The sequence below is a fragment of the Amblyomma maculatum genome, chromosome 1, assembly GCF_055883805.1.
Source record: "Amblyomma maculatum isolate TAMU_Amacu chromosome 1, ASM5588380v1, whole genome shotgun sequence".
NCBI lineage: Eukaryota > Metazoa > Arthropoda > Arachnida > Ixodida > Ixodidae > Amblyomma > Amblyomma maculatum.
Genome location: NC_139344.1, coordinates 278,589,677 through 278,603,876, shown reverse-complemented (window position 1 = coordinate 278,603,876; position 14,200 = coordinate 278,589,677). Strand labels below are relative to the sequence as shown.

The following is a 14,200-nucleotide window of genomic DNA, read 5'->3' as shown; positions in this document are numbered from 1 at the left end:
AAATTGTGCATGCTTCCAAGGGATTCAGAACTACCTGTGTAGGGCAGGTGCCGCAAATGACTTTTCCTGCACTCACAAAAGGATCCATGGCGTTCATCAAATGAACAGGTGCATTTTACACACTGGTGCAACTTTTCTTTTTTAAAGAACAAGTTCCACTTACAAGCGGGTGTGACTTATACACCAGAAAATATGGTACCTGCTTTGTATATGGTCTTGTAACAACACACAACCCGCGAACCAATTAGTTACCAGCCGTGTCATCTGCTAGCTAGCCCTTGCCAGAGGTGTGCTCATGATTTTTTGTTGGTAACATTGCAAACGTGGGATTTTATGGAGATTAGGTCCGTTAACACTGCTGCGGTAATAAAAACTGCACAGAGAAAAGCACTCGAGGAACACCCACCCACAAGTAGTGACACAAGGAGGTTGGTGACGCGCTGCTCCTTGACACCGATGATATGGGGTGACTCGCCAGGTGCATGAGTGCGGCTCATGACCGTGAGCGAGGCGAGGTGAGAGACTGAGCGCACAGTCGCTGCACACATCCACGGGGCCCCCATAAAGGCACAGCCCAGCTCCATGTAGCAAATGAGCAGCAGGTCGAGATGGAAGCCAGAGCCCTTTTGCAGCTTGCGCTCCTTCTTGCTCAGGATCAGCCTGCAAAGAGGACAGTTCATTTGAGGCTTGCTGAAGACCTGCACTGCTATGGTCAGCAGTAACTAAACGTCCCAGCACTGGAACCGCAATAATACTGCTGCTTTTTCTTTGCTTTGGGATGGATCTTGTGGCCATGAGGCATGAACACATCAGCCCTTCCTGTCAGTGTGGATGATGCTGTCAGTCTACTGGCATTTGCTATTTTCATATTACACTTGACCAACACATTGGTAGCAGCTGCAAGTGGACCTCTGCACAGAAGATGCTGGTAACATATGCGGATTGTGTCCCAGAGAGACATCGGCTATGAGCAATGTCAGTGGAGCGCTCCGGTTATTTTCGACCACCTGGTGTTCAACATGCACTGACATCACACAGCACATGGGTGCTTCAGCAGTTGTTTGCCATAACCGCTGAGCCAACCAGCAGGATACAGAGGATGCAGTTTGTTTTCATGCACACATAAAATCATATGTAAAGTCAAATAATTATTCAAGAAGGCAGAGGAAAACAAAATTTTAGCCAGTACTCTACAGAAATTTAAACAAAATTCACTGAATATAAATTGGGAAAAATCTTGGTCCATCTTTGCTAGGCCAACAAGTATAACATCCAGCAAACATTATTTCACATTATTCCTACTGTTTCTATGAACTTCCACCTTCCTGCCGTATTTGACACCGGAACTATTTGCCACAGGGCATAACAGAAAAAAAACGGCCATATCACTTCATGCCTTGCTAGCTGCATATGAATCAAAATTGAAATAACAAATGATGATCTATGACCTTAGCTACATTTTCTAGGAATTGATATTCAGTGTAGCTATACAGGCATCAACAGAGTAGAGGTGTGCAAATACACATTTTTGGGAGTGAAATGAATATGAACACAGAAAAACCCCGCTATAGTAAACTTAGATATAGCAAAAACTCTGATATAGTAAAGTGAAACTGAAGTCCCAGTTCATCTTCCATAGATGACTGACTGGTCATTTTTTCCCCTTTATAGTAAAGAGATATTTGTTAAAAATTTGTTATAGTAAAATGCATCTGGCCGTGGCGACGTATTTCCCACGAATTGGCATCATGTGTCCGGGACCCCTGTGCATGATTAGAAGTCTGGGGAAGGGGAGCAGGTGACAGGATTGGGAACGATCAGTCAAGGCTAAGTGGCTTCTAAAAAACTTGCACTTGATAAGCCTGCATGCCACTGCCTGCAGAGGACACAAGGAAGAGACGACACATTGGCGCTAGTATGTATGCTGCTAGAAGGGATTAGACTCCTTTCAAAACCGCACCTGCATGTTCGTCAGACACCCGAGATGCTTTGCATTGCAGCCCTGTCCAGCAGTGCAGCCAGAGCTCGAGCTGCACTGGTGCCGGCATCAACAAACGCCATAGACTCTCTCGCACTCGCCGGCTTCGTACTCATCTCACCTTTCTCTTTGAGAAACTAAAGTCTGCTTTGAACCTTCGTGCTTTTAATCCTGCAAAATGCGTAACTGTGTCTCATTTTTTTGTCTGTTTTTTGTTTTGTTTTTGTCTTCGTGACTGTGTGTGTGTGTGCGTGCATGTGTGTGCACGTGTGTGTGCGTATGTGCATGCGTGTGTGTGTTTGGGGTCTGCAGACCCCCATTGAGAACCACTGCGTTATGGTGTCACTTATATGTATGCTGAGGGGTTGCCTGGGTGTTGCTCTTGCTTTTCTGAAGCTGGCTTGCTAGCGTGCATTCCCTAACTTACATATGCACTCTTCCAGCACACTGAAACTGTGCAATTACATGGATTTTATACGATAAAGCTTGCTTACAAGGATTCACCACAATCTTGGTAGTTATGACCTTGTTTTTTCTGGGAAGAGGCATTGGATCCTTTAGATAATTTCGTCTCGTCTAGTATGACTACATTACAAGTTGCATACCGTTATACCATCTAATATATCTCAACCGATGCCATTATTACCCTTTTATGGCGCAGATTAGATTAGGTTAGATTGGTATATTTCAGTTGCAAAGATAATGCACTATTTTGAAGAAAAAAAAGCAGTAAGGTCAAAAATATTTGCCTCCTTTACCTCTTCCTAAATTTTTTCTACATATTCAATTCACATCCGAGAATTTCAATATCTGCACAGCCCCTGTTTATAACTAAATAGCAATGCTTACTCTCGCTGCGATGCCATCACACCCAACGTTTCTATGACCACAATGTTTGGATATAATGTTCTAACTCTACTCTGTTTGAAGAAGTCCTTTTTACCTCAAACCTTCCCCAAGATACTAGAAAAAAATTAAACACATGCCTTTGATATTTTGAAAAAAAAATATGGTTGGTTGGTTGGTTTGGTTGGTTTGTGGGATTTAACGTCCCAAAGAAACTCAGGCTATAAGAGATGCCGTAGTGGAGGACTCTAGAAATTTTGACCACCTGGGGTTCTTTAACCCCGAAATAAATCCCTTGCTACAATTGAAGATTTATGGTCCTTTCTTCTCTCTCTGGCTGCCGATTTCAGACATTTGCTGGGCAAATAAAACAAACAAACAAAAAAAAAACAATGAGAAATTGTGAGCAAATGGTAGACTACTCACTCGCAGATTTCAATTTCGAGGAACATGAGTATGAAGACCAGCAGAGCACCGAGTGCTGCCACAAAAATGTGCCACCAAATGAATGGCCTTGTTGAGCTGATGGGGGAAATTAACCACCCCCGGCCTTCAATGCTGGTGCTCAAGCCATTGGGAACCTTCAGCTTCTGCAGAATTGAAAAGCAAAGGGGACAGTATTTTAAATCAAAACAGCTACGCACACAATGGTACTCTGAAAGACATTCTCCTTTTACTTTCACTCATGGTAATTCGAAAGCTGCCTTATTATTACATACAGCAAATTAATGATAACGCTGAACATTAAATATGAAACATTTCAACAAAGTTCAACCAAGAGAAGTTACTACAACAGTCAAGTAATCGTGAAAAGTGGAAGGCAATAAAATGCTGTGAACCAGAAAAAAGCACGAGTAAGGCGGCATTGGTATCTACTACCAGGCTAAAACAAGCTACGGTAAAACCTCGACAATTTGAACTTTGTTAATTTGAAATCCCAGATAATTCAACAAATTTCCACAGCCCTGCAATTTCTAATGTAAAATTCGATGTAATAAGTTGAAGTGGTGGCTAGAACCAGCCTGGTTAAACAACTAGTGCACTATGTATTAAAGCCTGATCCTAATTTTACCACAATCCAATGAAGCAGCGGCTCTTTGAAGCCACAAAGTGATTCTGCAAAGTGATGTGGATTGCTTGATGTGCCATAGCGCCCCAGAATTCCCAGCACAAAAAAACGCTCTGTGCTATAGCTTGCAAATCGCAGTGCATGCCTGCAGTGCAGCCCTGGACACCTGCTGCAAAGTAACATGCTCTCAGCACCCCGTCAAGGCTGGGCCGGACTGGAGGCAGCGGTGCATGCACTTGTCGCACATCTCTGGCCTGCCCATGGTCAAGGCAGCATACAGTGGAGGCTATGGCATCAAGAGGACCTCCTGTCTATAGCAGCGGCAGTGCATGCCTCACAGCGCCATCATAGTTGTTCCAGGCCCATGATGAGTGCACTGCGCGCAGCACTGGCCTGCGTCAATTACTTTAATGCTGTGCCATAGCTTGAGGGTTAGGTTACCGGACTATTAAGCACGAAGTGCTCTTAGCTCCTGTTATTGGTGCGCTGTCGGTGACCTTGGTGACATAATGGAGGAGAAGATGGAAGTGAATTTCAAACAATGTTTTGAAGTTTCATGGGTCATCCCTGGTGCCTACATGTTGCACTATCACTGGAGCGGTGCATGTGTCAAGTGTTTCCCTAGTCTCTCGGTCGATGCAATTTCCGAACACATCTCTCGTCGTGTGACATTCACTTGTCTAGACAAGAGCGAGAGGAAACAATTCATGACGAAAGGTGAACAGGAGAAAGCATCACCTTTTGTGACAAGCGCAAGATCCATACATGTCTTAAAAAGTAAGGAAGTTGCATTAAATGTGCTCCATAATGCAGAATAAGATACTTTTTCATTCACTTCTTTACTGTGAATCGCGGTCACTAAGTGGTCCCTTTTGTTTTTAACACCACTGGGCCCTGATGCCCTATTTCGGCACCATATGTCAGAATACCTAATGATTTTACTATGAACAAAAAAATTCAGTGTGTGGTTAAGAGACCTCATAGATGAAAAAGAAAGCAATAAAAATGTGCAGCTCAAATTAACATTCCAGGGCCAAACGGGTTAAAATTTCCAATCTGGAGCAAGTTGGAGCAATAAAAATATTCATTTACCAGCATTCCAGAGCTTAACACTTAGTTTTTAAATCGTGATTTGAAAAATATGCAGAAGTGCAATGCAAAGAGATCTACACCATTAGGTTTGTCATTACTGGCAGAGAATCGCAGTTGACAAGTGTTCAGCTTTATGCTGTAAGTTAAACAGATGCCTTCGGGGAATATGCTGTACAATTTTTACTTTTTGCATATACTCATGAGCAGAGGTAACCAACCTCATGAGGTTCGACAAACCTCATAAGGTTGCCCACCTCTGCTCATCAGTATATAAAGGTTCCTGATACAGCATAGCTGTAAATGTAGCTCTGAGAAAGCTTCCTTTTTTCTCCATTGAAGTCTACTGCTGCGCAGCAGACTGAGAAATGTTCAATGCCGTTCTGTTGCTGCGGGCGATGAAATGGCTAGTTTGATTTGAGAGTTGCCTGTGATGTGTGGCTCCTAACTTTTCTCCACAAAACATAGGTTTTATTAAATCTCCTTCGTATTATAACCTCTCTGGTTCTAGTTAGATGTACTTCTGTGCTCTAATGCAGAAGCATTTATTCAGACTCATGTCACTTCCATATCCTCAAAAGCAGATCAGCTTTTATAAAGCCCTTGGGCTGGCTGTAGCTAGTCTGCCCTACCGTCCTCAGTCTTCAATTTTTAAAACAAGCAGCTAAGTGCCAGAGTCACCATGTTCCACAGCTGAAACAAATGGTGAAGTGCGAACACAGCAGCGCTATGTATTTGGACTAGGGATGTGCAAATATTGAAATTTTCATGTATGAATTGAATGTGAATATAGAAAAAAAAATACCTTCCAATATCTGATCAGTGAAAAAAGAATGCAAAATTAAAAATATCAAACATTGATCATGTTGTTTATTCCAAAATTCACAAAGTATTTGCAAATAAAGTCAAACTAGAATTTCACAGAAGCATATACCCTACTGGAAAATCCAGTATACATTTTCTACAGGATTACGTATGCCATTTTGTTTTTGGTTTTTAGGAAGAACTCGCAATTCGGCCTACAAGGGACCAGAAAAAATGTCCTAATTAACCCAAAGCTCAATTGTCGAATGGGCCTGAAATACTGCCGAAATCCATTTGAACCACAGTAATTTTATCCGATGAACACCTGAATGATTGGTTATCTACATTTGAGATGAAACTGAAGCCAGAAAGATCCTTTTAAGGTGAAAGCCTTTCCTGCCTGATGGCCGGTGTTGACAGAAATGTTCGCAGGAAATGTTCACCGTGAACAGACACTTAAAAAAAAATCTGTCTCCATCAGTAATCCAGTCACTATCTCTCTGATCCCCAGCCAAGTGAGAGTGAAAAACACTGCTTCACGCCAGGCTCGTAAAAAAAAAGACCTTAATTCTCCTTGTCTAGCGTAAGGATGATAGTAGCAATGACAGTGATGGTGTAGTTAGTGATAATGATGACAGTAGCGACAATGATGATGCTGCAGTTAGTGATAATGATAATGACGGTAGTAGAGATGACAGTAAATATGCAGTTAGTGAAAACAGTCCTGTAAAGTGGCTTTCATCATTTTCACTCTTAAGCAGACAAAGCAATTCTGTAATTTCTTCACAAGACCGCCCCATTGCATTTTGAGGATGCTTCACTGCGCAGTCAACGCAGTCAAGCAATGCGGTGAAACTGCAGTGAACTCGCAAATTTTTGGTGTATTTCGGAAACTTTCGAATATTTGAAAATTACAAATATCAGTTTTTTGAATACAAACACAAATTGAGTGACATCAATTTTCAATTCATATCTGCAATTTCAAGTATATGCACACTCCTAACTTGGACAGACAGATCAGACTGACTTCACCATTGGCAGCGCTGCCGGAGGCTTTTGCAACCAGACTCTGCAAGGGCAACTGCTATTTATTTAGTCTAAAGATTGCACTGCACAGCGCCTACGTGTCACCGCTGTACCCATGCATAGCATCGGCGTTGCATCTCGCCACAAGCTGCCGCTTGTCAGCGCTCAGCACAGACGATATTACGACAGATGCAATGTCATATGCAGAAATCGCCATACTTGCACATGTGAATAGGCTCCCAAAGCACCGCGCGGTGGCACTGCTGCTCCTGATGGGGAGCGCCATTCATGGCCGAAAAATAGAAACTGGGAATATGGGGGACGTGCCGGCCGCACATTCTCCTTGCAGTGCCGCATTCCCGCTCCCTTCCGTGCACGTGCAGAGCTCTCACACTGCATCTGCGGCGCATCGCAGTATACCCCCCCCCCCCCCCCCCCCATCAGCAGCGCGGCTTCATAAAAATTTGCTTGCTTGACTTCTATTTTCCGTAAATCAAACTGGAATAATGTTAAAAAGTTTGTTGATATTGTGTACTCTCTGAAGCGGACAGGTTGATAACTACAATTACGACTAGACGCGAAGTGTGCTTCAGAAGTCGGCGATCACATTAAATATGCTGCGTCCTTTGTAACGATCTCAATCATTTTAAGCGATTGCTTATACAGCTTCTTCGGTAAAATAGCCGCCGGCATAGTAGTAGTAGTAGTAGCTGGCACCGCGTGTCTGAAATAATCGGGGGCTACGTAAAAAAATTCATACGATTGTAATTTGTGGTTCTAGTCATTGATGATTGACTGTTATGTAACAGGCAATAATGAGTTAATGAAACCAATGTAATTGATGAAAAAGAAATTAAAGAGAGAAAAAAGGGGTTCAAATGTGTCAAAATGCTCAGATTGAAAAGCCAGTGTTTGATGACAATAATTAAGGAAATTTAAAGTGTGTAACTGATCAGTTAATTCATTGAAATAGAAAGAATGAAAATGCGTTCAAAAGTGTCGAACTGGTCACAATGGAAAGCCAATGTTGGCTGACAAGTTTTGGTGTATAAATTGTTTCTGAATAAAGATAAACTAATAAAAAATTTAGACAAAAATTCAATATGAAAAAGTGCAAAGCATCATCCCTATGCGTGTGACATGCTACTGCGTCATGCCCTTAATGTGGAACTCAATATTCTTCCCAATTTTTATTATATGCTCGGAATACCCCACACTACAAATCGAAGCACTCAATAGCACACTCGAATGACGTTCTGCACAGTTGAATATGATTACGACATACAACTGGCTCTGCAAACGCAGTGTTCAGTACTGTTGGTGCCAAACCAATGCACATGACGCGCGTGAGTAAATAACTAGAGCACAAACACATGAGAAACAATGTAAAGAAACTTTAAAAGAAGCTTCAGTGCTTTATTCTTTCTTTGTTGTCCAACTCCCAGATTGTTAGACAGCAATGCTACAAGGTTAGCATTTGCTGAGGAAAGTTTGGAAACCTAATAATATGTTTAAGACAGCGGTAAATGTCAATGCTAGCTGGCATTTGTTTATTCATAGCAGGCATGATCATCCCATGAAAGGCAAGAGCTTCTCTTTCGACACAGATGATGCCCTTGCAAAGCTGGAACTTACGCTCACTGCAAAACGAAGATGCGGTGGCCTTTATGTAAATTATTACAAAGTAAACTCAATGCACCAGTAGGGCAGTAGCCAATGTTCCGAGCTCTTCGCCCATGTTGGAAAGGCATTCATGCTGTATAGCGCAGTTCCTTGGTAAAATTCCGAACCCACGAGAAATGCTTTCTGGCTAGCAACAGTTCATTTTCAATTTGATGGGCAACTTCCACTTTTTGAATGAATCATCAGCCTGTTCACCCCTAATCTCATCCTTCATAGGCAAGGAAACCAGCATTCTTGAACAAAAGCCTACTGATTCAAATCTTATCTTTTCGTACAAATGTATCCACTGAGAGAGCGCACCTGCCTAGCGCCACTTCCCCTCCTACTCCCCGCTCGGACTGAAGGGCGTGTACGCTTGCGTGCTGCTGCTGCTGCTGCTGCTCATGCTACCGCCGCCGTCTCGCCGGTAGCACCAGTCGTCCGCGCTTCTCCCCAGTAGCCTCGACGGCTGGCCGCTAGGGAAGGTGTGGCGCTGGCATCGCATGTTGAAACTTGAGCTTGGGTTTCCTATTACACCACTAGAACACCTTGCATCATAAACTCAGCCTCCTATTGGTTGACTAGTGCTAGGCCTAACTGGCCGCCCATTTAGAGCCTCGTTAGATGGTTATATACTGGAAACAATCCAAGGATGCCGGTCGGCCTCCATTTCTATGAGTGACTACTTGTGTTTTTTAGGTAATGAGAAAATGGCAACAGCTTGAAATGCACTGAAATTTCACCAGACCGATAGTGGCTCGTGTTTGATACAAGAACTTCACAATCCCGGTCCATATTGCCGAAAAACAGTCTTAAGTGTGATTCAATGGACGTTGAAATTCTGAAATGGCAGTGACAACCAAGGTCATGTCTCCCTGAACTGCTGGCGCACGGCACTGGTCCATTTGAAAGCTGAGAGTTCTGGAGCAGTTCAATACAATTTTCCCAATTTTTACCAGAATAGTGCAGCTATCTAGTTTGGCGCATTTGGCACAAGGGTAGCGTCACTGTGCAGTGCTCTTACCTGAGAATAAGTGTTTGGAACAAAGAAGTCCAAAGTAACAATGGCAATAATTGCGATCGGAATACCGAAGTCTCCAAGAGCTCTCCTCGCCTAAAAAAAGAAAAAAATGAAAGATTGAAAAACTTCAGCTTGCACACACAACCCGTTTTCTAGGATTAGTCAAAGTACGCACATTTCTCCCAAGAAAGCTGCTGTTCCGGAACTTTCTCAGGAAATCCGCCAAGAAGAATGTAGAGAACATCAAGATCATTGACAGCAGTGCGGTGTTCGGTTGACGTGTCCGTTCTATGATTTCAAACTCTGGATACGCCTCCCCAGTCCAGTTCACAGCGGAAGCATTAGTCCAGTTTGCAGCAGAAATGTTGCTTGGAAAGTAGGCCTCAGTGGCATTATCATTATCACAGTAATCACTTGCTCTAAGCAGAGGGTGAGTAACAAATATCTGAAAAAAAAATATATATATATATCAATGTGAATCACTTTACAAATAGCACCAAAGCTTTTTATTATTATATGTTACATTTTATTCAAATTTATGGGATCAATTTAAAAAAACAAAACTGAGGAGTGTGGTACGAAATTTCAAACATCTTTCAGAGTCCAAATAGTCCTTTCGCAGCAGTGCCTCTGTGGTTTATGGCAGTGCTGCAGCAACCACTTTAGAAGCCTCGTGGGAAAGGCACCAATTTCACCTCTACATAGCCTTTTAGAATGCTGTATACACTACAGTGAGCTAGAAAAATGTAGCAGACGAATCTCTATGTGTCTCCAAAAACGTCTGTTTCAGCCTGATTTCAAGAGTGCAATCGCAGCTTCACCATAAACCTGTGGCGGCACTTGGCCCCTCGCATTTTTGTGCCCAGAATGCAGTCGGAGTGCTATAGTTTCTTTTTTTTTTTTTATGCACCGCAATGCAAGTTGCCAATTCTGTATTCGAAGATGTACTAGCTGCAGTTGGCGACAATGGTATCGTCGCTTTGCTCACTATTTGCTAGGAAAAGTGCCCATGGGAACTCACTCCTGTCCGCTACTTTCTTGAGTGGTATAGGGCAGTGCTAGTCAAATTCAAGTGCAGTCAAGATTCGGGAGCCTCCCAGGTGAATCGGGAAGGTTGGCAAGTATGCACACCTGCGGTTCCTTTCTCTGGTGAGCAGTAGCAAACATGAGAGCAAATTGCCAGTAACATCTCCGAAACTGCAGGACCATTTGCAAACCAGTATTCTGCTAGTCAGCCAGTCACACATGTATAGAAGGCACACTGCAGTTCTATTTTATCGCTCTTAATCTCTGTTTGCTCCAAATGTTGGCCCTGCGATTGCATCATACACACTTTTTACATCGACCTGTGCATGCTACGATACTGTCCTGCAGAAGGTGAGGGTTAAGTATCAAATTATACTTGGAATATTTTTTTAATGGCTCATGGTTCACGAGGTTTAACGTACCAAAGTTACTAAAGCTATGAGTGACGCAGTAGTTTAGGGCTCTGGATAATTTCGAGTACCTGGGTTCGTTTAAATGCACTCAAACCACACAGTGGAAAGGTGCCTTGCACCCTAACTGCTGAGCCAACATGGTAGTATTTTTTATTTTTTTAGTTTGCAAGTGGCAAGATATATTTATATATTTATGGCAAGATATATAATTTAGACCAGAAAGCGTGGCGTGACATGGTCCATAGGGTCACGAAGAGTCGGACACGACTGAACGACTGAACTGAACTGATATTAATTTTGTCAATCCCCCCCCCCAAAAAAAAAAGAGTGATGTACAGTACTCACGGATTGAAATAGGACACTCGGCGCGCGTGGCAGTCGCTGCATGCAGCGCCGCCCGTGGATGCTCATGGAACCAAGGTGCTGCATTGTGGTATAGCGCGAGGGGGAGAACATCTAAAAAGCAGAACTGCTCCTTCCGGTCGCCAATAAGCCGGCCTGTTGTTTACCACACTGCATTGCATGCATTGACGGCCACGCGCTCCGAGTGTCCTATTTCAATCCGTGAGTACTGTACTTCCATTAATGAAAAGGGAATGGAATGGAGTAAACAGTGACATGAGGAAATTCATTTTGGCTTGATATTTTTCACATTTACACAATACGAGTACAAAGCCATGAACAAACAAAATTATTTTTGTACTCACCAAGTATAATTTATAAAATGACTCGTATATATACAGAAGTGAGATGAGTGATGCAAATATCTCCTGCGTGAACCTTGTGAAGAAACGAACCAGTGCACTTCCTTCAAAGGCTACTACCAATGTGGCCAGAATAGCTATCCACATGCCTATCCAGACCCGAATGGCAAGGAATTCCACATCGTTCTCTTCACAAAACTGCAAAGACAAAAATGGCAGGTATTACAAACTGAAGGGTTGAAAAGAGCAAAATTTTTCTTCAACTATGTGACCACATATTTATAATTCAAGGAGGTATTCTGACAACATAATGAGTATAATGTGAATAGCAGCTTTAAGGGCATATCACGCAGTATAAGGGCATATCACGCACATCACTTCACTTTAATACCTTAAAGACCCTCATTAGAGGGTATTACATAAGGGTGGTGTGCACAGAAATGAAAAACAGCATAGGTAACATATATGTGTAAGTATGTTACACAAATACAAGATTTTCACTGAGCAAGTGAAATCGATGCCATTGGTGCTTTGCAGGAAGATCTAGGATGTGTGGAGTCATGATGCGATGGATGGAAAATTGATGAGCTTAGATAAGTAGCATTATATACATTTAACCAATAAAATTTGAGAGCTTATCTACAAAATGAATGATAGCTCCCTCTTTCTTTTCCTTCACCTCTCAGGAGTGAAATAATTTCAAAAGAACTATAACATGTTCTCATTAGCCTGAGTGATGGTGTGAGCAATGTAGAGAGTTGACAAAATTGCAAAGCTGTAAAAATGACGAATACTGTCTCAAGAAGAAGCTTGCCGAAGATCATAGTGGTGGCTAAAATGACAGTGCTGAGTTGAAACTCATCACCAAGACCCGTGCAGAGCACACACACATCTTAGCCTGCGGTCACACTCACTATCCTGCTTTAACATGGAGTGAAACTGTGCGATAACAGGGGAGTAAGGTTCTGCTCATCGCAGGCCAGTAAACACGCAAGACAAGCAATATAACATGCACCCAAAGTACCATGGCCATTTTGATGTGACCCCTCAAATGGTAGAGGCATGAAATTTTTCTTATTGCATCTCTGCTTCCAAATTATGTGCAAGACAACAGTAAACATGGACCACATTAAATTCACCTATGCTCAGCAAATTAGTTTATAAATAATTTATTCTGCCCTGCAGTTTCAGTTTCGGTCCCAGGTTGCTGAACTATGGTTTCGATAAAACAAGCGAGTATCGGATCACACGAGACCCGCAAAAATTGCAGTATAATAGCTCTTTGTCCAGCTGCTGTCATTCCAGCTTCCGGGGCAGCTTAGAGTTTATGTGAAAAACTACAAAGCAGCAAATATATTGTAGCTTTTGTATCCATAACATGGTCTCATACACATTTGTGACATGGTAACTTTTGTTTGGCAATGTGAAACCTAAAAAAACCTAAAAAAATTCAATTACAAAATATGTATTCTGTGTTGGTGAATTCCATGCTACTGCTACTGCTACTGCTGCACGCATGGATGAAATACAAATGAAATGCATCAAAGGTGACAAGTTCACCTCATGCCTTTGTTGCTGACGCATATGGCGTAAGTGCGATACAGTATTTTTTTTATGCAGTCTGCAGCTCCCTTCCATAACCTCACCAAGTTTCTTCTGCACCCACACAGCTCATTTCTATTGTACACGCGTGTTGTAACAAGATGCAGCCATGCACAATGCAGCGGAGATTTCAGTGAAAGGTGGGGTCTGAGGTGGCTGAAATGCCGTGCACTAGCACTGTGCTATCATGACCATCGATCTGCCAACTTTCGGTTTTAATTCGTAAGCATTGTATGGCTATGTAGACGGATTTCACACGGGCATGACTTTGTCGGCGCTGTAAAGGAGGAACTAGTTGGTATATCGGAGAAAAAAATGATACCATGAAATAGAGCGTCAAGGAAAGATGTGCAAATGACAAAATGGTTGATGTAGTTTAATTAGGTAATTAATTAGAGCCAATAACAATAATAAATGCATAACAGAAAAGGAAAGGCACAACGTCTGTCACATCTGTTCTGTGGACACCTTAACAGAGCCGTAAAAGAAGATGGTTGTGAAAGCAGAAATAGTGAAAGGGGTGCGGTTGTGGAGGGCTTCGAAGCAATTTCGAACACCTGAGGATCTTAAACGTGCATTGCCATTGCACAGCACACGGATGCCTCTTCGTTTCGCCTCCATCAAAACTTAATTAGAGCCAGTTAAGTTGCTTACAGGAAAGGAAAGGCCCAATATCTGCCACTAGTGGAAGAAAAACTAGTTGGTATATCGAAAAAAGGATGGTACCATCGGATAGAGCATCAAGGAAAGGTGTGTAAGTGACAAAATGGTGCGAGTTGATTAGGTAATTAATTAGACAGTTAAGTGGTTCGCAGGAAAGGAAAGGTTCAGTTGCAATCCCGCTGACACATCTTGCAGAGAACACAGCAATGCTTAGGCTTACGCATTTCTCCGGTGCAGTTTCTGCAGTGGCTTCTGAAAAGTTCTTTTGGTCTTTGGCCATGTTTCTGGTCTTTGAAA

The 14,200-nt window shown here is 42.5% G+C and overlaps 1 protein-coding gene across 7 annotated transcripts in view; it reads right to left on the bottom strand.

Annotated features, from left to right (window-relative positions):
* The window catches only part of Ae2 (anion exchange protein Ae2), a 228,046-nt gene that overhangs the window by 4,510 nt on the left and 209,336 nt on the right, over positions 1–14,200 (bottom strand). For all 7 annotated transcript variants that reach the window (XM_084591397.1, XM_084591398.1, XM_084591401.1 and 4 more), the window contains 5 exons: positions 11,642–11,836; positions 9,671–9,940; positions 9,499–9,588; positions 3,251–3,414; positions 407–660 (listed from right to left, as the gene is read on the bottom strand). In XM_084591397.1, coding sequence (XP_084447523.1) covers positions 407–660; positions 3,251–3,414; positions 9,499–9,588; positions 9,671–9,940; positions 11,642–11,836 — 973 coding nt within the window. The remainder of the gene's footprint in view (positions 1–406; positions 661–3,250; positions 3,415–9,498; positions 9,589–9,670; positions 9,941–11,641; positions 11,837–14,200) is intronic.